Genomic DNA, 21,744 nt, shown 5'->3' on the forward strand with positions numbered 1-21,744 from the left:
GCGGGCTCCGCACAGACTTTATTGGGCGCGCTCAGCACGGACACGCGCTTTTACCGTGGGCGTCGCGCGACTGCTCCAGCTTCTGCGCCCGGCCCGGCCGCTTCTCCACATCGCGATAGAGCAGCGATTTCTGCGCCTTCAGCCGGCAGGCCAGGCACATGAAGATGGACTCCACGTTCTGGCTCTCCTTAGGGTCCTTGGCTGAGGTTTCGAACAACAGCATGTTGTGGGCGTCGGCGAATTTGAGGGCCATGCTGGACGGCACTTGGATCAGGTCCTTCAAGTCACACTTGTTCCCTACCAGCACTTTGGGGACGAGGGGGGACACGGCGTGCCCGTTGCACTCCTCGATCCACATCTTGAGGTTGGTGAAGGACGTCATCTTGGTGACGTCGTACACGAAGACGACGGCGTGCACGTTGCGGTAGTAGTGCTCCACCATGCTCTTCCGGAACCGCTCCTGCCCGGCCGTGTCCCACACCTGCACCTAAGAAGCACAACACGGGGTTCTTGAGGCCGCCGGCTGCCCACCTGAGCAGGGGTTGCTGCTGCAGGGAGGTGTGCTGCGGCTGCGTGACGCTCGGCGGGCAGCACGCCTCCGTCCCCGTGCTGTGAGGGGGAGAAGCCCCGGCCCCATGACTTACCTTGGCCAGGAAGGCGGTGCTGGGCTGCATCGTGGCGCACGCGGCCATCAGCCCTGCCACCAGCTGCACAGGACTGCTCGTTTCAGGAGCGTCAGACTAGATTAGCACGGCAGCCCACCTAATGCTATGGTGAATAAGAGAACCCTGAATGATGCGCTGCGTAGGCAAGGCAAAGGGAGCGGCGTTCCTGCGTGGAGCTCTGCCTGGGGGAGGGGCCAGCTGAGAAATGAGGGTTAGGATTAAAGAGCAGAGAGCCCTGGCGACACGGCAGTGGGCAGTTCCAGCCTGAGCAGGAACAGTAACTGGATGAGGCCCTGTGCGGATAGAAGGAGCCTCGTGGTCACAGGCTCAGGCCCTCCTGGAGGCCTTCAAGCATTCCTGTGTATGCTGGAGGGGCAACACAGCAGAGCACGAAGTGCGAGATTCCTGGAGAGCATTGGTGACAACTTCGTGACCCAAGTGATAGAAGAGCCAATGGGGGAAGGTGCTGTGCTGGGTCAGCTTCACCAGGGCAGCTGTCAAGGTCAAAGCCATCTCATTAACCACAAGGTGATGGAGTTCAGGATCCTGAGCAGAAGGAGCAGGGCAAAACGCAAGGCCACAACAGTGAGAGCAGATTTTGGCCTCTTCAAAGATCTGCTTGCAAGTGTCCTGTGGGTTAAGGCCCTATAGGAAAAAGGGACCAAAGAAAGCTAGCTAATACTGACGTACCTGAGCTCAAGAGCTGTCCTTCTGAGTGAATAGGAAGTCAGGCAAAAATGCCAAGAGGTACGAAGAGGAAGTACAGGGAAGGTGGAAGGTGAGACAAGTGATGTGAGAGGTATACAGACATGTCCGAGCACACGGGGGTGGTTTAGAGAGCAAAAACACAGATAGCACTGAACGTGACAAGAGATGTTAAAGGCCCCGGGAATGGCTTTATCCAAGTATTTGGGTGACAAAAAGAAGGCTAGGGACACTTGAATACAGCTTTTGACACCTGTCAAGATCCTCACGGAAAAACTGATGAAGCCTGGGCTGGATGAGCAATGAAGTGCATTACAAACTGGCTGGATGGTCAAACCCAGAGAGTGGTGATCAGTGGGTGCAAAGTCCGTTTGGGGGCCGGTAAGAGGCAGGGTACCCCAGGGGTCAATACTGTGCCCCCTCCTGTTCAGCACCTTCACTCAATCTGGATGATGGAGCAGAGTGCATCCTCAGCCAGCCCGGAGATGGCGAACTGGGAGGAGTGGCAGATACACCAGAGGGCTGTGCTGCCATCTAGAGGGACCTGAACAGCCTGGAGAAATGGGCTGACAAGCCGCCTGAAGTTCGACAGCCCCAGGACACCGTGTGGGCACCCAGCTGGGAATAAGAGGACCTGGGGGTCTTGGTGGGCACTGAGTTGAATGTGAGCCAGCAATGTGCCCATACAGAGTTGGCTAATGATGTCCCGAGCTGCGTTAGGCAAAGTATTGCCAGTAGGTCAAGGGAGGAGGTCCTTCCCCTCTAATTGGTACTGGTGAGGCTACACCTGGACTCAGCACTCCAGGTCTAGGCTGCCCAGTACAAGAGAGAAATGGAAATAAAAGGGCCCTTGAAATGATGAAAGGACGGGAGCAGCCCTCACATCACAGGCTGAGAGATGGGACTCTTCGGCATGGAAAAGGTTGGGGCTTATCTCACAAATGGTATAAATACCTGAACAGAGGGTGCAAAGAAGCCAGGCTCTTTTCAGTGGTCCCCAGCGATGACAGAAGAGACATGGACACAAACCAAAACACTGCAGTTCCTTCTCAACATAAGGAAGCGCTTATTTTCTGTGTGGGTGACAGCAGAGGCACAGGTTGCCCACGGGAGCTGCAGAATCCTCCTCCATGAATACGTTCAAAAGCTGCCTGGATGTGGTGCTGGGCAACGTGCTGTGGGTGGCCTTGCTTAAACAGGGGGGTCAGACCAGATAGCCTCCAGAGGCCCCTTCCAACTCACATCTGGCCGTGAGTGATTCTATAAGTCCTGCTTGCTCTTGTAAGTAATGCCTTGAAGCCTGGAACTGGCATTTTTTAAGTAAATCTTTTTTGTACAAACTACTCCGGGCTGTGTCAGCACCTGGCCCAGAATCATACAGCGTGGAAAAGTGCTGGAACAGAGAGGCACTGCTCATTCATTTCCATGCCTCTTTATCCCACACTGTTTGACTCTGGGCACAGCAGGAGCAGGAGGGTACATCTCCTACCTCTCACCTCCCCACTCGGATGCATGGTCCCAGAAGAAGGTGCAATTTGCTGTGCTGCCTCCCAGTCCTGCCTGCTGCAGCACAAATCACATCCAAGAAGTAAAAAGCCTGACAACCATTACAAGCTGGTGGCACAGCGAGGCAGGCTTCATGCCAGCCTGCAGTACAGCTTGCAACAACACAGATATGTGGTGTTGAGTGGAACTGGGGAAGGCAGGGGAGGGGGAAAATGAACAGCTCTCCTAGAGAGTGGGAGAGAGAGATTCATTGACAGTTTTAAAGCATAACTAAAGTTCTTATCAACAAACATTATCTCTGCATTCATTGTGATCAGTCCTTCACCTTCTGACCCCCCACTTGTCAGCAGAATGGCAGTGTTTGCCCCCTCCCTGTCAGTTGCACAGACTGCTGTTTGTTCTGATCCGTGTCACTGGGTAGGCCAAGATCTGCTGCAAACTCTGCTTCCCAGGCTGTTCTGTACCGATTGCAGTCCATCTGTGGATCTGCTCTGATCCATCAGTAAAGGCTCTTCTGGTCTGAGCTAATATACTTCTTACGGTCGTGACACTGGTCTGCATATAGCAAATCAGTCCTATTCTAGTTCTGTTGAAACTGCATCCTCCTATCGCTTGCTAACACCAGTTCTGAGTGTTAACTCACAGCTGTCGAGCCCCCTGCAACCAGGTAGTGTGAGCCCCGTCCTTCCAGCGAGCCCCTGCAGCCACCTGCTCCATGACACACCGCTGTCTGAGCACAGCTTCAGCCCAGATGCTCTGCTCCGGCCCAGCTGATGGAGCTGGCGGCCGCCCCGAGGCTGTCAGCAGCCAGCTAACCGGATGCCGGCAGCGTTCCGCTCCATGCCATCGCTTCAAACCCCCCGCAGACTCAAGCCAACATCAAAAAGCAGCGGTGACACGGTCGGAAGATGTCTCCGCAATGAGAAACCTTCCCCGCTTCCCCTCCCTCGGGCTGGAATCCGAACGGCCCCCGGGAGGCAGCCGGCGTGCGGGCAGCCCGCGGGCGGTGCGGGGCCGGGACCGACCGCCTCCGGACCCCGATGCGATCCGCCCGCCGGGGCCGCCGCGGCCCACCTTGATGCGCTCCCCCTCGATCTCCACCGTCTTCTCCCTGAAGTCCACGCCGATGGTGGCCTCGGTCTTGTCGGGGAAGGTGCCCCCGCAGAAGCGGAAGGTCAGGCACGTCTTGCCCACGTTGGAGTCTCCGATGACGATGATCTTGAAGATGCGGGTCTGCACGTAGGGCTCCAGCGAGGAATCCGGGCCCGGCGGCCGCCCTCCTCCCGCCGCCATCCCGCACCGCCGCACCGCACACACAAAGGCTGCGGCTGCGGCGGGCGGAGCGGATCAGGTGGTCGGGCGCAGGAAGGCTGCGGGACCGCCCCGCGCAGCGGCACCGCCACCGGCCCCGCCCCGCACAGCCCCGCACGTCTCCGCGCGGAGCCAGCGCGGGTCGCAGCCTCCCGGGCCGACCCCGCTGCTGTCAGCGTCAGAGAGGGCGAAGACCGGGGCTCCCCGTCCCCATCCTTCGTGGGGACACCTCTGGCCGTGCTGGCACGCAGCGCCCAGTGTGGAGGTACGGCAGCGTGCAGCCTGAAGCACGCGCACCGCGGAGAGGCAGAGATGGGAGCAAGAGGCATCGGGTCAACTGCACAGCGCCCAGGGAGAAGTGCTGCTGCAAAGAGGGTCTGTGAGAGCACCTGGCTTTGGTGGGTAACATGAGACAGACGGGCAGTGCACTACAATGTGGGGAGAAGGGCGTAACAGAGAACCGCAAGGGAGAAGCAACCTCCTCAGCCCTTCCCTCTACAGAGACCCCCAGTGCTCCTGCTGCCCCTGATAATGCAGCCCAGACAGCTCCAGAAGAGATCACAGCCCCCTAAAACTGCACACAACAGGGCTTGGTAAGAAGTGAAGGAGCCAAAGGCTGGGAAGGATTTCCATGGGGTCCCCCAGGCAGTCACAGCTGTCCCAGGACAACAGCAGGTAGCTGCCTGCTCCTGGCAATACTGAAAGGACAAAAAGAAGGTGCAATAAACCACACAGCAGGCAGAAAAGGCTCACAAAGGCTGGTCCTGAAACACACGGATTCTCTCCCCTTCTGATTTTGTTCATGCCTGCACCTGTCAGCTGAGCGAGGCCACCCACCTGACCAGCATACCATAGTGTCTCACTGAGCTGCCTCCACCCTGAACAACAGGGATGGAGAAGAGATCCTCCCCATCAAGGCTACATCAGCTGATCTGAGCTTTTGGCTCATAAAGGAAGCTCAGCTGACGGCCTCAACACACCCACTTGAGCTACACCCCAGAGGTGTTACCAGGATATGATTTCCAACCACCCCCAGCTGCTTCTATCAGCATAGCCAAAAACCTCCAGAGCAAAGTCGAAGGGACACAAGGACATGGGCTGCGAGTCGCTGCTCAGCCCTCCCCCTGTGTGAACCCCAAGGGAAAAATCCCTTCCTTGGGGACAGCTGGATCCCCCCAGGGACTCAGCCTGAACATGAGCCTGCTCTGAGCAACATGTAGCTACTGGAAATGCTCACTGCAGCTCTGTAAGTAATACCACCGCTCCCTGAGTGGCAGCACAAACATATAAACAATCTTATTTGGCCACAGCCTTTAGGGTTGTTTGTTTTTAAGTGGAAGGTTAGTTTCTACCTGTCGGCTGCAATCTCTCCTGCAGGAGGTCTGACACTGTTGCCATGTGCATCCCAGCCTGTCTGTCTCCACGCAGCCTGATGGAGGCACAGTCCCAGCACTGGGAACACAGCAGTGGCCAAAACACCCACCTCGACCACAGGCAGAGGTGAGCTTCTACATTTCTGATCCTGTGACTTCCCAGTAATTCCTCTTTGTCATGGTATTGCATCAGTTTCAAGCCTGCTGTTCTGCTTTTCCTACTCCGAGTTCACTCAAACCACTGTTGCTTGTCCCAGATGTTTTGTTTTCTTAGGTAGTGATGGGAGGCATTCCTGGAGCAAGCAAGCTGGGGGACCTGACCTACTCCTCACATCAGAAAATGCAAAGTAAAGGAGGCCAGGGTGGAAGATGCAAGTAGGTATGACAAGAGGGCTTCAAGGCTGTATAGGAAGAGTGCCCTGCTTTACGTGGATTGGTATTTTGCTTCAGCCCCTTTACATTATTAAAGCATACTGGAAAACAAAGCAGCAATATTCAAACCCTGGACTGTGCTTTCAGTTCATTCTCTGCTACCAGCTAAGCTGCAGAGCTGTTCCTCCAAGGATGTTACCCCAGATGCTTTCCTAGCTCTCTGGCTGTGTGCACACAACCAATCTGTGTGCCTGCTTTCCAATTAGGGCAGACACCTATGCCAATCTCCTAGGCAGGACTGGACAGCACAGCACAGCCCAGACCTGCTCAGTCCTGTCTTATCCACTTCATATTGCCACCAAGACACGGGAGGAATGTGCTCTGATAAAAATGATGTTTTCTGGGAGTTCCTGGAGGCTTTTATTTACAGAAGCTATTTGTCAGGCACTAAAGCCTCTTGTTCTCTATCTGATGCTGACTTGACTTCTCTAGTCTGTGAAACAAGATGCCAGTGTCAGGTCCAAGCTGCCTCCCTTCAAAGGGACATGGCTTCCCATTGTAGCGTGGCAGAAACATCAAATTTGAGATCAGTCTCTCTTCTGGCTCAACAGCCAGCCTGGAAAGCAACTTGTCTGCAGTGTGTGGGATCACTGGCTGCAGTAGAGTCCCATAGACCCGCAGACATTCCAGAGTAACATGGATGATGGTGTCAAGCCAGAGCTTCTCTGACGGGTCTTTTCTGTCAAGTTTCCAAGGCCTGTGTCTCTGGAAGAAACCATTGGTCTGCCTTACACACAGGGCGATGCATTCTAAAGCCTTGTAGATCTGGAAATCTTCAAAATAACTAGCTACCCGAAGAGGGAGAGAAGCCACAGACACCACAAACTCATAGTCTTCAGCAGCAGCCCTACCCAAGGCTTCTGTCTCCCTGTAATCCACAACCTTAGGAAAACAAGTCTCTGAGAAACACGGGTAAGTGTTGCTGGGGTTAATGCCAGGGGCTGTTGACCGATTCAGAAGTCCCCCAAGTGCATCTACCAGTTCTGAATTAACAACCTTAACAACCTTCTCATCGTAATAGTCACAATCCCTCTCAGGTACACCCTGCCTTAGCAGGAAGTACCGAAATCCATCTACTGTGTATCGTTCATTACAAGCAAAGGGATCAATCACATTGCCCAGGCTTTTGGACATCTTCTGCCCACGGACAGTCCAGTGGGAGTGCACAAATATTCGCTCAGGGGGGGACAGCCCTGCTGCCATCAGCAGTGCTGGCCAGTAGACAGCATGAAATTTGAGGATGTCCTTGCCCACTACATGGTGCGCAGCAGGCCACCACTCACCGTGTGTCTCAGGGTAGCCCAGAACACTCAAATAATTCACTAAGGCATCTACCCATACATAAATAGTTTGTGTTGAGTCACTGGGGACAGGGATACCCCATTGCAACCGGCTTCTCTCACGTGAGATGGACAAGTCCGGCAAGTCCTCTCCCAGCCAGCAAAGCACACGCTGGTAGAAAGGCTCAGGACAAATGGCACGTGGGTTGTCACGAAGCCACTTCTGCAGTGGGTCCTGGAATGCAGACAGCTTGAACATGTAATTCTCCTCTTTGGTCCAGTGCACCTGTGAACAAAAGAGAGAAAAGAGAGTTCAAATGCTCTGCGAATGGTTTCACAGTTTGTACACAGCATACTCAGTGTCGAGTTCCTCTGGAACTATTTCTCTTCACCATAAACTCAATAATTTCACTGAAACACCTTGTTTCAACAACTTGCAATCATCCTCAGGGTTCCAAAGCCTGTTGCCTCTATTTTAGATGTAAGGCTGCTTTCTTTGCCATAAAACTGATCTACTTCCTCAACCGCATTGTGTGCTTTATCAAGATACGCTATGTTACAGCCTCTCTCTTTCTGTGGGAGCCAACAATCATATCCCTCAGTCTTGAACATATACAAAAGGAGATTATTCCCTGCTTAGCTTTGAAGCATGATTATCTGCCATAGCTGAGTTAAATCATGCAACTCCTAACACTGTATAAGAAAAAACAGTGGTAGAGACATGCTAGGCCAGGTACCCACACTCCTGGTTCCAATGCTATTCAATGGTGAGACTAGCAACAAACAGTTCAGTCATGAACAGCTTTATTCTTCCTGTTGTCCAACTTCTTTCATCCCCACTTTAAAACACTGTTTCCAAGCCGACGGCCCATGAAACCATAAGCAGCAGAATCCTTTCCATGCCACATGATTGAAATCTGCATCTGACACATGGGGTTTGGGATCCCATTGGCCGCTCTCTCCCATGCAACCAAACGCAGCTGTGAGACACAGAATATGCTTTGAAATCAAGGCAAGTCTCAGCTGACAAGTATCACAAAGCACTACACACGCAGTATTTTTTTCTAGAACAAAGGAACAGGTGTGCAGTGCTCACACAGAACAGCCTAAATTTGGTCAGCAAAGCATGGGTGCTGTTACCTCATGGCCAGACTCCACAGACACCTTGTGTGTGCAGCCCTGGGCATCCACTCGCTCCGTGAGCTGGCTTTCGGGCAGGAAGCCCTCCTCTGCCGTGCAGTACCAGCCCTCATAGGTCCCTTTGTAGAGAGCCCCGCGCTCCTGCAGGGCAGTCCAGAAGTGACACACAGCTTGGCAGTGACGGGGCTCACTGGTGCGAATGAAGTCAGTGAAGGAGACAGCTGCCTGAGTGAATGCCTGGTGGAACAGTGCTGAGATCCGTGCGCAGAGTTCTGGGGGTGACGTTCCCGCTGCGGCTGCGGCCTGTTGGATCTTCAGCCCGTGCTCATCGGTCCCTGAAAAGCCAGAGGTGGTCATGGGGAGGGGATGTGGAACCGTGCTGCCCCTGCTGGGACACAGGGCCTGGGGAAACAGGGACAGCCCCAAGGACACGAGGCCTGGGGGTCAGCCCCAGGAATCACCAAGGCTGGAAAAGCCCTCCGAAGTCTCCAAGTCCAATCCCAACCCACCCCCTCCCACTGCCCACGTCCCTCAGTGCCACATCCCTACGGTTCTGGAACCCCTCCAGGTATGTCGACCCCCGCACCTCCCCGCACAACTTGAGAAGAAGCCCGGGGGACAGGGACAGCCACCAGGAGGCCGCGGAGCCCAGGGCCAGGCCCGAGAGAAGCCGAGGAGGGAAGGCCCAGGCCCCGCGCTCACACACTCACCTGTGGAGAGGCGGCTCGGCCCGGCGCCTCGGAGGCCGCGGTGGCGGTGCAGCGCGTCGGCCAGCAGAGCAGAATAGACGTGCCCGATGTGAGGCGGCCCGTTAGCGTAGAAGATGGGCGTGGAGAGCAGCAGGCGGCGACCGGGCCCGGCGGTGGAGGCAGCGCGGCGGAACGGCGGCGGGAGGCGGAGAGGAGGCCGCAGCATGGCAAGAGCCACACCGCACAAGCGGCGGCGGAACCATAGAGACGACAGCAGCGCGGAGCGGCCGCGCGCGAGGGCGGATGGGAGGAAGGCAGCGGACGCGGCAGCCAATGAGAAGCCTTCTTGCGGGCGGCCGCGCGCGCGCCGTGCGGGCGGCGGGGGCGGCGCGAGGTCGGACCGGGAGCGGCGCGCGATGAGCGGCGCCATGTCGTGCTGCCGCCTGGCCGCCGCCGCGCTGCGCCCCCTCAGCTCCGTGCAGCGCGGCCGCGCCGCCGCGGGTGAGTGGGGACGGGGCGGGCCCGGCTCTGCGAGGGCGCCCACGCGCCTCCTGGCGTCCGGGGGGAGGTCGGGCGCGGGCCCGGCCTGCCGTCAGCCGAGCGCGGTGAGAGCACGCTCTGCAGAGCGACCCCGGCACGTCGTAACGCAGAGGCCAACGGCTGCGGTGCTCGGGACAGGGAGCCCGAGGGCGGGCCGTGCCGGGCTGCGGCGCGCGGCTGAGCTGCAGGAGGATGAATAGCACGTAGCGCTCAAGGAGGCGTCTGCTCGTCCTGCCTGCACTTTGCTCGCAGGTGTCTGAGCCGGCAGCCCTGCCGTTCCTCGGCTTTGGGACGGCCGCGCTGCCAGCCGAACCCTTCGCTTTACATAACGTACATCAGCGGAGCCTCCTCTGCTGGCACAGGGGCTCTGTGCAGGTGTAAGCACGGCTGCTGTTGCCCCGTGTAGGTGCGGGGGTTGGAGCGGAGCCCTGGGGTGAGGCGGGGCGGGGAGCTCTGCGGGCTGCTCCGTGCATCTTCCCTGTGGCTATTCCCGTTCATTTCTTTAATTACGTTTTGATCTTGTGTGCATATTTGGTACCCGCAGCAGGCCTGGAGCCATTTGTTTTGGCAGAGTGATTCACTGCAGTCTTTCAGATGTGGTATACCGGGTTTTGCAAACAAGCAGCTTATTTACCCCGCTTCAGAAACGATTTGGTCTCTAAACTTCAAAACATACCTTTGCATTGCCAGTCGTGGTGTTGCTGCCTAAGCCGTACTGCTGGGTCACCTCGTTGCAGTGCTGGAACGTTCCCACGCAGATGAGCAGACAGACAGGTGCCCATGCTGTGCCTGGGGGCAAGGACACTGCTGCTGGTTTTGCCCTCGTGGGTTTATCAGCAGTAGAAGATGTATGTGTGGGCAGGAAGGCAGCTCACAGGGAGAGTGCTGTCCTGTCAGACGTTTGGGGAAGCAGCTCTGCTCTGTCATTCTGGGGGATATTCACTTCTGAACGTGAAAAGCTTCTTTGTGAAGTAGAACTGCACTGTGATGGTGGGGGCATCCATTGCAACTGGCAGTCAGTGTGTAGCTGACTGAACTTCAGCTAAAACTTTAAAGAAGAGCCAGAAGCCACGGGCACGTGTGACCTGCTGCTAAAATCTGCTTGCTTTTAGTTCATATCTCGCTCTTTGTCTGCTGGAAAGCTTGGTAGAAAAAAAGTCTTTGCTATTAATAAGGAAAACTGTATCTTAAATAGTCTCTTGAGAGAATTGCATGTTCCCAGTGCCTCCTCTCCCTGCCCCAGTCCACACTGGAAATTAAAGCTCAAATGAACCATTAATTTTGAATGTAGGAGGTGGCATAAATAATTAAGGGGTGTTAATATTCCAAGTTGCAAAACATTAGTGTCTGCACCTCTAAGCAGTGCGGGTTTCCGTTGCTTTTTCTGGTGGTTGTTTTTGACAAACAAGTTAACTGAAAGCATATTATCCTCTCCCAGGCTCTGCGTAATCGGGAGTCCTTAATACTCAGCACTTCTCCCTCTGTTCTCTCACCGCTTGTCTTCACCTACAGTTTTGCAGTGCCATCACCTGAGATACCCTTCTCGAGCACTGACATCTTCGGGTGTTCCTGGCAAAGCTGGCAGCAACCTACTGCTGTACTTAATTGTGGGAGGAACAGTCACTGGGGCAGGAGCTTATGTAAGATGCTTAAATAAATGTGCTTTCATTGGGGAAGGGGTGGAGGGAGGGTAGCATCTTTGTCTTAATTATTTTTGGTAATGAGCTCTCGCTTTCTGGTGTTTGACATTGCTTCTGCTCCCTGGATATGCTTCTGTCTGTCTCAGTTCTTTCCCATGCCCTGCATTAAATTCCTTAGCTCTTCTTTGCATCTCTTTGTAACATTAGAAAACACCCGATCACGGCAGCGGGTAAAATGCACAATGTGTAAGGAATGAAAGATGTCAGCTCCTCAAAATAATTCACTTCTGTTCAATCAGACAATCGGTTCTGCAGCCCAAAGACCAAATGTATGCAGAAAGCTTCATTGCTTGCTCATGGAAAGCAATCGGTCTGCTGAGTCCCATCCTATCATAAGTAGAGCAGGTAGTTTTCTGAGTGCATTCCTCCTACAGCTATGTATACATCCCCAGGTGCTTTTTAAACTCAGGTATATCTGGGTTTGTTTGCTTTAGTTGAAAGCAGATGCCTTTTCTGAGCAAGTAGGATAGACAAAAGTGTGTGGGGAACAGAAGCAGAATGATGCCTTGATGCTGTAACACATACAAGGTGAATGTCTTCCTGTCTGTGTCCAGGTATACAAAACACTGAGGGAAAACAAGGAGAGATTCACCAGCCGTGTCACGACAGTCACTACACGGTCCCAAGAAAAGGAATCATCTCCTTCTGGTGGGTACTTGCCTGCAGTTCTGGGTTTGGAGCTGTTTTTCGTGAGCTGCTAACTTGAGACATCCAAAACAGATAGAACGGAGCCTGCATGAAAACACAGTGGTAAAAGGAGGAGGGGCCCTGCTTTGGGCTGTCACCTTTTCCCAGCCTGGCAAAGAAGCAGTGCAGTTCCCAGCACAAAATCCTCAGTGCTGTGCCATGTCCCTGTTCCATTCAAGGAGCCTCACAGAGGGAGAAATGAGGACAAAGTAGCAAAGCTCTTGATAATTTCTTGCAGACTGTATGTGGACCACAGGTCACTCACTGAAGGTTAAGTGATTGTGCAGATCTAGCTTAGAGAAACCATTTGCTGCAGTGTGGCACTTTGAGTCGTGCATGGAGCAGGCTTCAAGAGAAGGAGGGTCTTAGGAAATACAGTGGGGGAGAAGGGAAGGGAGGAGAACGTATTTGGAGTGCTGTCTGCCAAAGGAGGTCCGTACATGAAAAAGATCTGGTGACACACTCTGTTCTTTGCATGTGGACAGTTTTCTGTGCTGTGTTTGCCATCAACTGCCTGATCTATTTCCTGCAGCTCCAGAAGCTCGCCCTGAGGTCCCATCTCATGTTCCTTTCCTGCTCATTGGTGGAGGAACTGCTGCTTTTGCTGCTGCCCGATCCATTCGGGCTCGTGACCCCGGTGCCCGGGTAAGGGATGTCCTGTTCTAGAGAAGATCCACGTGGATGGCTGAATACATTCTTGCTCAGAGCCTACGTAATGTTTTGATGTTTGCCAGCATTGCTGTCGCTGACATATTTGATGCCTGCTTGTTTAAAGGTACTGATAGTGTCTGAAGATCCTGCACTGCCCTACATGCGTCCACCTCTCTCCAAAGAGCTGTGGTTTTCAGATGACCCTCATGTGACAGAGACCCTGCGGTTCAAACAGTGGAATGGCAAAGAAAGGAGGTATGTGTCACTTAGGCAGTAAAGTGAAAGAAGAGGGTCTATGACAAAGTCTATATGATCAAAGTATTCTTGTGAGAGAGCTACTGGAGAGCTCTGAAGCGCTCAGAAGGCGGTTTGCAGATCACTGAGTAGTGCTGTGTTTGTGATGAAGGCCCATGGTGTGTGTATCTGCATGTACTGTTGGTTGACTGATCCGAAAGGAACAGAGCATTACATGCTGCGGGCAGAATTGATGTGTTGTTTGCACTGGGACAGATGACTACAGCGTGGAGTCCAAAAAGCTGCAGGCTTGTGGAGCGTGGCTTTACAGAGATGTTACAGACTTGGCAGTCAAGCAACAAAGATCAGGCTGAAAGGTGTGGTAGTTGTCAAGAAGAGCACAGCTTAGTATGAGTTAGCTCAATGTTAAATTGAATTTGAGACTTGTGATTCCCTTAAATGTAGGTGTAATGCTATAATGCGATGGAAAGGATAGTAATAGTAACAGAGTGGCAAAATCTTTGACCAAAGCAAATGAGGATAAGCCCACATACAACAGCATAGAAACAAAGGAAAAAATTTTGCTTACCTTTAGAAGGCCTCCAGCATGCAGAGATCTCCAGCAAGAGATACCCTCACCTCCACTGCCAACCCTTAAATGAGGGCTGGGAAGGGGTGGATCCTGGCTCCATCCCTTCCATCACTCAGCTACATTGCATGCACCTGAGCCCCCTGGACTGGCCCTGCCTTCCCATCAGGTGTTCCATCACTGCTTCAAGCTGTGACTGAGCATTTCTGCTGCAGTATGCCACTGGTAGGAGAAATCCTATGAAATAAGTTAACAGTGGAGGTGAGGATAGAGCCTTGCAGTTCAGAACAGAGCTCCTGGAACCTTGGGTCCCATTGGATCCCTCTGATATTTGTGATCTTAACTCTAACTGATCTAAACACTTGAATTTAACAATGTGCAGCAGCCAGTTCTTTGCTATTCCTGGAGTTTGTTGTGGTTGCACAGAGTTGCTTTTGTGTCATTGGTAATTTCTGTATCGCTGGTACCAAAGAGTAACTGGAACACATGTGCTAATTGATCTTTTCCCAGTATATATTTCCAGCCACCATCATTCTACGTGCACGCTCGTGATTTGCCTTTTGTAGAAAATGGTGGAGTGGCAGTTCTCAGTGGCAAGAAGGTGAGTACTGCATCACTAGCTGTCGTTCTAATGTCATACAGTTCTTCCCAAGCAGAGCCCGTGTCTGAGCTGAAAATAAACAGCTGTAGATGGTGGTGTGAAGGTTGGCTGAGGAGAAGAATGTGGAAAATTTTCAGAAACGTGTATACTGTGAATCAGGGACTATCCTAATATTAAGGACAGCATATGTGGAGCTTGAAAGCAGGAGAAGCTATGAGGAGTAGTAGCTAAAGGTAAGATGACAGTTTGTGCATGGGATAAGAATACGTAGAGCTTAGAGACAGTGTGGCAAAGTGAGAACTAAGCTGCACATGAGTTGGAAGGTGAGGTGAGTAGGATGTCATCTAAGTAGTGGATTACAGCATAAGAGCAGAGTACAGAGGCAGCAGAAAGGTGGAAAAGAGTTGATGGTTTCCTCAGTTCTCTCTATCTTGCTAAAATAAAGAATTTAGTCTTTTTACTGCTGAATTGTTTCTCAGATTCATATCCTGGGATGATCAGTCTAACCTGTCATTCCTACCAAAAGAAACTCTGAATTCCTATTTCCAGTTTTCCCCTCCCTGAAAAATTACAGAGCAATTCAAAGGTGTGAAAATGTTGCTTCCAAGTATTCCTCTCTATCTGGTAGTCTGTGCAATCTAACTCAAGTAGATGTGCCCACAGTGAGTGGAAGCCTGAGCTTCCCTGCTTATTTTTTTTGCAGGTTGTGCATATGGACGTGAGAGGCAACACTGTGAAACTCAATGATGGTACCCAGATATCCTATGATAAATGCCTAATTGCAACTGGTAAGGCTTTTGTTTTTATCTCCCTCTGTTCTTTATATTATGTCAGGCTTTTGATGTCAGTGGCATTAACTGACAAGCTTCTGCCATGTGGCAGAGCAGTCACATGAAGAGCAGTAATACAAACATGGTGGCATTGGGTTTGTTACTTGCTTGACGTAAGCCAGCTTCTCTGGGATGTTCAGTTTTACCCTGTAAAAATCAGCAGGGAAGGAGGAAAAGGTGGCTGCCCTAGCAGATGGGTAAAGGCACTCCTCTACAGTCCTGCCTTTAGCAGTAGCAAGAACACCCAGCTCTTACCTTGTCAGAGCACTGCTTCAGCATCCAGCCCTAGCAGTTACATCGTTGTGTAGTCAATGTGGAACTGACTTTCTGCAGTCATTGGAGCAAGGTGTTTGGCATTAGGTTGTCTGTGGGGGGTGTTTTTGTTTGCTTGTTTTTACTCTGACTGCAGAGTCATGCACTGCTTGCACAGAAAGTTTTCCATGGTGAAAACCAGAGGGCAACAGAGAACGGAGCGTATTGTAACAGCCTGAAATGCACAGTCCAGATGGGTGACAGCTCTGCATCGCTGACATGGCCAGCAGTCATTAGTATTTCTCTCCCCCTGTCTTCCCTCCCCTCCCTTCCATCCTGTCCTCAGGTGGCTCCCCAAGGAACCTGCCTGCCATCGAGAGGGCAGGAAAAGAAGTACAACAACGGCTGACGCTGTTCCGAAAGGTAATCTACAGGCACTGCTGGTCTTGGGGTGAGGCTGAAGTCATCAGAAATACTACCAGCATTTTCAGCTTAACTCTTCTGCTTTGGGTCCAGGACAGCCTTGCCTTGGTTGCTGGCTCCCCTTAGCTGATAACCAGGAATCCATTTACTATTTATTCTTTTCCCTGAGCAGGTGAACAGGATAAAACCTGTCATCACTCTACCCCCTAGTAGTTTAGGTACTCTAACGCCCATGTCTTCAGGGCATTTCTTCACCTGCATCCTGTGCCTTAGGGGAAAGTGGGTGAAAGAAATTAAAGTTAGTTGGTGGACTCCTAGTTGTCATTGGAGGGATGCTTTTTGTTGACAAGCTCCACATTTCTTGTAAATGTAGGGTTTGCAACAGACAGGGAATTTCTTCCTTAGTCTGGTTCGGGGAATGAATCAAGGATAAGGAGCCCTGTGGAAATGTTCTGCCCTGCACTGGACTTGCCCTGGTCTGGTCGCTGTCAGGTCTGGTGTGATCTGCTCAGCTGTGTAAGGGATGTGTAAAAGACATGTAATGGGAGACGTGGTGTTCTAACAGTGCTGTGTGTGCTGTAGATAGTTTGCATCTGGAAATTTCATTGCAATTTCCTCTTGACACGTGGGAGAAAATGCTGAGATTGTGCAAGTTTTTCCCTGTCAGCGAACACTGGGAAGCCAGGGGGTTTGGTTTTTTCTTTCCTTTCTCTCTTTTCCTTTCTGTACAATAGAGGAAGAGGAGGAAGGAGAAACACGTCTCCCATTCGAAGTCAAGGAAAGAGTTACTCTTACTTCAAAGGGAGAAATTGCAGAATTTCTCCCACTGCCATTCCTGTTTGAAATGGGAATAAATCTTCTTTCAGATTGAGGACTTCAAAAATCTGGAGAAGATTTCAAGACAAGTCAAGTCCATCACAATTATTGGTGGTGGTTTTCTTGGCAGTGAGCTGGCCTGTGCTCTGGGAAGAAGAGGTAAGTGTGCTCCAGCAGGCAGCTTGCTTCAGCTGGCACCTTTACGGAAGTGACAGGCATTGAATGCAGTCAGCCTGACATTACAAACCACCTTTTTATTCCTCATCTGCTGGATTTTTGCACAGATTTGCTCTTTGCTTTCCTTTCAGCACAAACCAGAAACCTGGAGGTGATTCAGCTGTTCCCAGAGAATGGCAATATGGGCAAAGTCTTACCCGAGTATCTGAGCAACTGGACCACAGAGAAAGTCAGAAGAGGTGAAGCTGTGCTCCAGCGCTCCTCCTCCTGCTTCACCTGAAGTCCACCTGTCCCTGTGCAAGCAGTTACATTTCCTTTTTGTTTCCAGAGGGCGTTAATGTTATGCCTAATGCTGTGGTCAAGTCTGTCTCTGTCTCTGGAAATCGGCTGGTGATTAAACTGAAAGATGGCCGAAAGGTGAATCTAAATGCTGGGAGTGGGAATGTTTGCAGGGCCACTGAGAGAAACAGAATAACTGTTACAAGTTCTCCTACAGGTGGAGACCGATCACATTGTGGCTGCAGTTGGGCTGGAGCCTAACGTGGAATTAGCCAAGTCTGCTGGTCTGGAGGTGGATTCTGACTTCGGAGGGTTCAGGGTGAATGCAGAGCTGCAGGCACGCTCCAATATCTGGGTGGTGAGTACACGTGGAGGAGTTTTCTTCCAGCTGCTTAGACCAATGCAGTCAAAGTGCCTGGAGTTCTGGGGGCTGGCATACCTAAGTTAGGTGAACAGTGCAAACAATGGCAAATAATGAGACCAGGTATTGTACCTTGGAGCCTGTTCATGCACTGCAACAGGTTTTGGTACTGTGGTGATGGCAGCACTCTGTTGAATATTTGTCCTCCTTAAGAGAACTTGGGGTAACTTAAAGGTGGCATGGACATTACATTACTCTGTTGTGTAAGAGCCTTTTGGTGGGGAGCTGAGACTGATTCCTCTGGAAAAAAAAGCCACATACCTGATGCTGCCTTAAATTTTCTGCAGCTCAGTGAAAACTGTTGAGAAGACAGAACTGGCATAGCCTGGGAAATGGAAGGAGGTGTGAACGAGTGGGGGCTATCAGAACAACTCAGTTCCTTATTTCAGTCATCTGTGTCCCAGTGCCTCTTTTGTGTGTTAATTTGGGCTTTTGATGTCTGTGTTCAGCCATCATTGATTGATGGAGTTTCTCTTTAAGGCTGGGGATGCTGCCTGCTTCTATGATATCAAACTAGGTAGGAGACGTGTAGAGCACCATGATCACGCCGTTGTGAGTGGAAGACTAGCTGGAGAGAACATGACAGGAGCTGCAAAGCCCTACTGGCATCAGTCTATGTTCTGGTAATGCTGAGTGCTTGTAAAATTCCTTACTTGACCATATTGTTAGGAGCTCTGACAAGATACACCTTGTAAAGCTTCTGTTTTCAGACTGTAATGAATCCACAGCAAATACCTATACAGCTTATTTGCAGTCTCAGGGAACTGGAGCACATGTGAGCTTCCACTGCCCTGCCTTCTCTAAGCTATTTCTTTCCCCCCTGCAGAATCCAATTTCTCCCTGATTGTGTTTAATTCAACAAAGCAAGAAGCAAGAAATAGCAGCCCCTTTCTTAAAGCAGGTTAATGTGCACACTGAACTTCACAACTTCTCTGTTACAACTACTGGGAACTCCCCAGCACAGTCTGTTGGTTTCAGTTCTGTTGAACCTTTGCTGATTAGCTCAGCTGGTGCCTTGGTAGCAACACAGCAGTGTACCCAGGCCTGTTTTTGAAAGCATTTGTATGGTATAGAGAAAATAAGGCATTTTCTTTTAAGAAGAAGGCAAAAATTTGTCCACTGGCTCAGAATGGTTCAGAAGTGGAGTTGCACAAATTTAAATAGGGGAAAAAAGCTTTTTCCCCTCCAAAACAGTTCCTTACGACTCCTCATCGTTTGTCTGAGCACTTGGTCTGTACTACATGGGCTCTGCATGCAGAAGCATTTATTACTCAGCTGTTAAAGGAGGATACTGAAGTATCTTTTAGTTGTGTGTTTTCCCTTGAGGTGCTCTGACTGTGACAGTGGGGGCTGTGAGCTGCAGCCTCGAGTGTGGCTGGTAGGTGTTAAGTGAAGGCCTGCCAGCCCTTACTGAGTTAGACTCCTTTTCCTGTGCTAAAAAGCTGCCAAACAGCAGGAAATCCTTTCACGTTTTTAGAATCATAGAATCAGCAAGGTTGGAAAAGACCCACAGGATCACCCAGTCCAACCATCCACTCATCACCAGTGGTTCTCACTAAGCCATGTCCCTCAGCACAACATCCAAACAGTCCTTGAACACCTCCAGGGTCGGTGACTTCCCCACCTCTCTGGGCAGCCCACTCCAGTGCCTGACCACCCTTTCAGAGAAGGGGTATTTCCTAACATCCAGCCTGAACCTTCCCTGGCACAGCTTGAAGCCATTCCCTGTAGTCCTATCGCTGGTTACATAAGAGAAGAGGCCAACCCCCAGCTCATTACAACCTCCCTTCAGATAGTTATAGAGTACAAAATAAGTATACAGATAAGTTAGGCTGGCGAGGAAGATAATCAGATATAAATGAAAGGTGCTCACCTGTGTTGTAGGCTCACAGAGACTCCAGGAAGAGATCCTTCCTCAGTGGCAGTCAGCACTTAAATGGGGTCTCGGGGAGGTGCAGCCTGACTCCACCCCTCCTGGGCACACAGCTGAATTGCCTTCAGCTGTGCTCCTGTGGCTGACTCAGTGCTTGCCTCAGGTGGTCAATCAGAGGTCCAGGCTGTGATTCAACAGTTCCCATACAGGCGTGTAACTTCCTAAAGGGTCAAGGTACACACAGCTCATGGAAGCAGCCTGGCGTCCTTCAAGGGAGAAATCTGATGTGTTGAGGTTCTGTTTGTTAAGCTGGTTTCTTCTGAAACGGATGCTCTGTCTTGACTCCTCCTTACACAACAGTCATTAGGATTTGGAATTGCCATGCTTTTGTAATGCTGTTCCCACAAATGAGCTTTGTTGTTGTTAATTCCTAGGAGCGACCTGGGTCCTGATGTGGGCTATGAAGCAATTGGCCTCGTTGATAGTACCTTGCCAACAGTAGGGGTCTTTGCTAAAGCAACAGCAAAAGACACACCAAAATCTGCAACAGAGCAGTCAGGTAGGTTCACGGCCTTCCCTGGGAGCTGTCTGCCTGCATGGAGGCTTTTGTGGCTCTGTGTGGCCGCAGAGAGGATCTGGTCTCACCGTGAAGCTCTATGGGAGATCCATCTGTGCGTTCTATTCTAGACCAAGCTTTAAGTGCTGGTTTTGATGTTAAAACGTGATAAAAACATAATGTTCCACTAAGACAAAATGCAGCTTATTTACCATATTAAACATTAAGGGGGGAGGTTTAGAGGAGGTCCAAGGAAGAAACTCTTTCCTTGATGAGATACTGGCACAGGTTGTCCAGAGAGCGATGTGTGCCCCATCCCTGGAGGTGCTCAGGGCCATCTTGGATGGGGCCCTGGGCAGCCCCACTGGAAGTTGTTCCCATGGCGTGGGGTTGGAAGAAGATGATCTTTAAAGGCATCTTTGAACCCAAACCACGGTGGGATTCTGTGGTGTATTTGGTAATGGAAGCTGGGAGCTGTCGGAGTTGCGCTTTGTGCTAGGATTGCTTCTTTGTTGTGTTACGGAAGCTTTTGCTGGACACAGCTCAAAAGAAAGCACACCTAAATGTTTTACAGAAGCCATCTGTGTGCCCTGCTTCCCCAGCACAGACAGAGCTCCTCCTTTTTTCTGCGCTGGATGTTTGATATCTCCCATCTTTGCATTAGGGACAGGCATTCGATCAGAAAGTGAAACAGAAGCAGAAGCTTCAGAAGTTCCCATTTCTCCAAGCTCTTCACCAACGCCTCAAGTTCCAAAGGAAGGAGAAGATTATGGCAAAGGTGTCATTTTCTACCTCAGGGATAAAGTGGTGGTAGGAATTGTATTATGGAACATCTTCAACAGGATGCCGATTGCTCGAAAGGTCAGTAGAGGACGGGTATGCTGAACCGGGGGGGCTGTGGCATTCAGCTTGCTTAGATCCAGGACTAGGTAATGAGGATAAATAAAGGCAGATATTATTCTAGCATGAAATTACCAGCACGATAAATGAGAGGAGAGCAGTGGATATTGTCTTTCTGGACTCCATTCAGAGTTATGACACTGGCCCCCTCCTCGCAAATGAACTGATGCAGGTGGGGTTGGGTGAGCAGTGAGGGGTACTGCAAAGTGGCCGAAGGGCCAATGCCAGAGGGTGGTGATCAGTGATGCAGAGTCTGTTAGGGGGCAGTCACAGGCAGGGTACCCCAGGGGTCAGTGCATCTCACAGTATCACTTACAGGATATACAGGTTTTAATGCACGCTTCCTTCTTTCAGATCATCAAAGATGGGGAGGAGCACGCTGACCTCAATGAAGTAGCAAAGCTTTTCAACATCCATGAAGACTAAACTCCAGGATCACTGCAATAGGAGTGAGGAGGGCTGCGTTCGTCCCTTCAGTTTGAAGAACTTGCTCTGAGCACTTGTGAATATTTCCCATCACCTAGAATTCTAACATTTCACCAATAAAATCAGATTCTTCTAAGTGAAGTGCCTCCTTCCTGCACTTGTGCCTTGCTGCTTTTGGAAGGGCGGCACGTGGTGTTCTGCTGCTGTTAGTTTTCCCCTATTATCAGCAATGGAGAAGCCTGCAGAGCTGTTTGTTTTCTCGCAGCACTGCCAGGCTGGTGAGCTCTCTGTCCTGACGGGGTGGAGGGCTGTGCTCTTGGTAACAAATGCTGCCAGCGTAGGAAAATCCTGCCCCGATGGGATGCAATAGTCCACGGAGCAGCTAACAGGTATAACCTGCTACCATCAGGTTACCTGGAGACCCTCCAGCTCCCTTCCCGTCCTTCTGTCTGTGATTTGAGCCAGGGACCCCGAAAACTTCAGTGCTGTTGTTGGTTTGTCCTGTTTTGCTCATACTTACACTGCATTGTATCGTGTTGGGCAAGTGTGGGACCTCACCGTGGGGTTGGGATGGGAGCACTGAAATGATCCATCTACCCTCTCAATTTTTGAGGCTGTCCTTCCCTGTTGTGTTGTTCTGCTATGAGTGATGCCACGTGCAGTGCTGTACCCCTCAGGGTGGTGGGGC

At 51.4% G+C, this 21,744-nt stretch overlaps 3 protein-coding genes across 3 annotated transcripts; 1 reads left to right on the forward strand and 2 right to left on the reverse strand.

The window, feature by feature from the left end:
* RAB33A (RAB33A, member RAS oncogene family) lies at positions 1 to 4,248 on the reverse strand. The gene is made up of 2 exons (NM_001391918.1): positions 3,951 to 4,248; positions 1 to 487 (listed from the first exon to the last, which is right to left on the reverse strand). The coding sequence occupies exons 1-2, from the start codon at positions 4,167 to 4,169 to the stop codon at positions 32 to 34; spliced, it is 675 nt and encodes a 224-aa protein (NP_001378847.1). The 5' UTR covers positions 4,170 to 4,248; the 3' UTR covers positions 1 to 31.
* Positions 4,249 to 6,323: 2,075 nt separating this feature from the next.
* Positions 6,324 to 9,600, reverse strand: MARS2 (methionyl-tRNA synthetase 2, mitochondrial). The gene is made up of 3 exons (XM_046940949.1): positions 9,123 to 9,600; positions 8,413 to 8,747; positions 6,324 to 7,558 (listed from the first exon to the last, which is right to left on the reverse strand). Exons 1-3 carry the CDS (start codon positions 9,529 to 9,531, stop codon positions 6,380 to 6,382), a joined length of 1,923 nt encoding a protein of 640 aa, XP_046796905.1. The 5' UTR covers positions 9,532 to 9,600; the 3' UTR covers positions 6,324 to 6,379.
* Positions 9,495 to 21,197, forward strand: AIFM1 (apoptosis inducing factor, mitochondria associated 1). Its single transcript, NM_001007490.2, has 16 exons — positions 9,495 to 9,602; positions 11,154 to 11,281; positions 11,896 to 11,989; positions 12,561 to 12,673; positions 12,804 to 12,934; positions 14,013 to 14,103; positions 14,807 to 14,891; positions 15,532 to 15,608; positions 16,475 to 16,583; positions 16,733 to 16,840; positions 16,930 to 17,018; positions 17,098 to 17,238; positions 17,782 to 17,924; positions 19,609 to 19,733; positions 20,395 to 20,591; positions 20,985 to 21,197. The coding sequence occupies exons 1-16, from the start codon at positions 9,530 to 9,532 to the stop codon at positions 21,054 to 21,056; spliced, it is 1,776 nt and encodes a 591-aa protein (NP_001007491.1). The 5' UTR covers positions 9,495 to 9,529; the 3' UTR covers positions 21,057 to 21,197.
* The last annotated feature ends 547 nt before the right edge of the window (positions 21,198 to 21,744 follow it).

Source organism: Gallus gallus, chromosome 4, assembly GCF_016699485.2.
Source record: "Gallus gallus isolate bGalGal1 chromosome 4, bGalGal1.mat.broiler.GRCg7b, whole genome shotgun sequence".
NCBI lineage: Eukaryota > Metazoa > Chordata > Aves > Galliformes > Phasianidae > Gallus > Gallus gallus.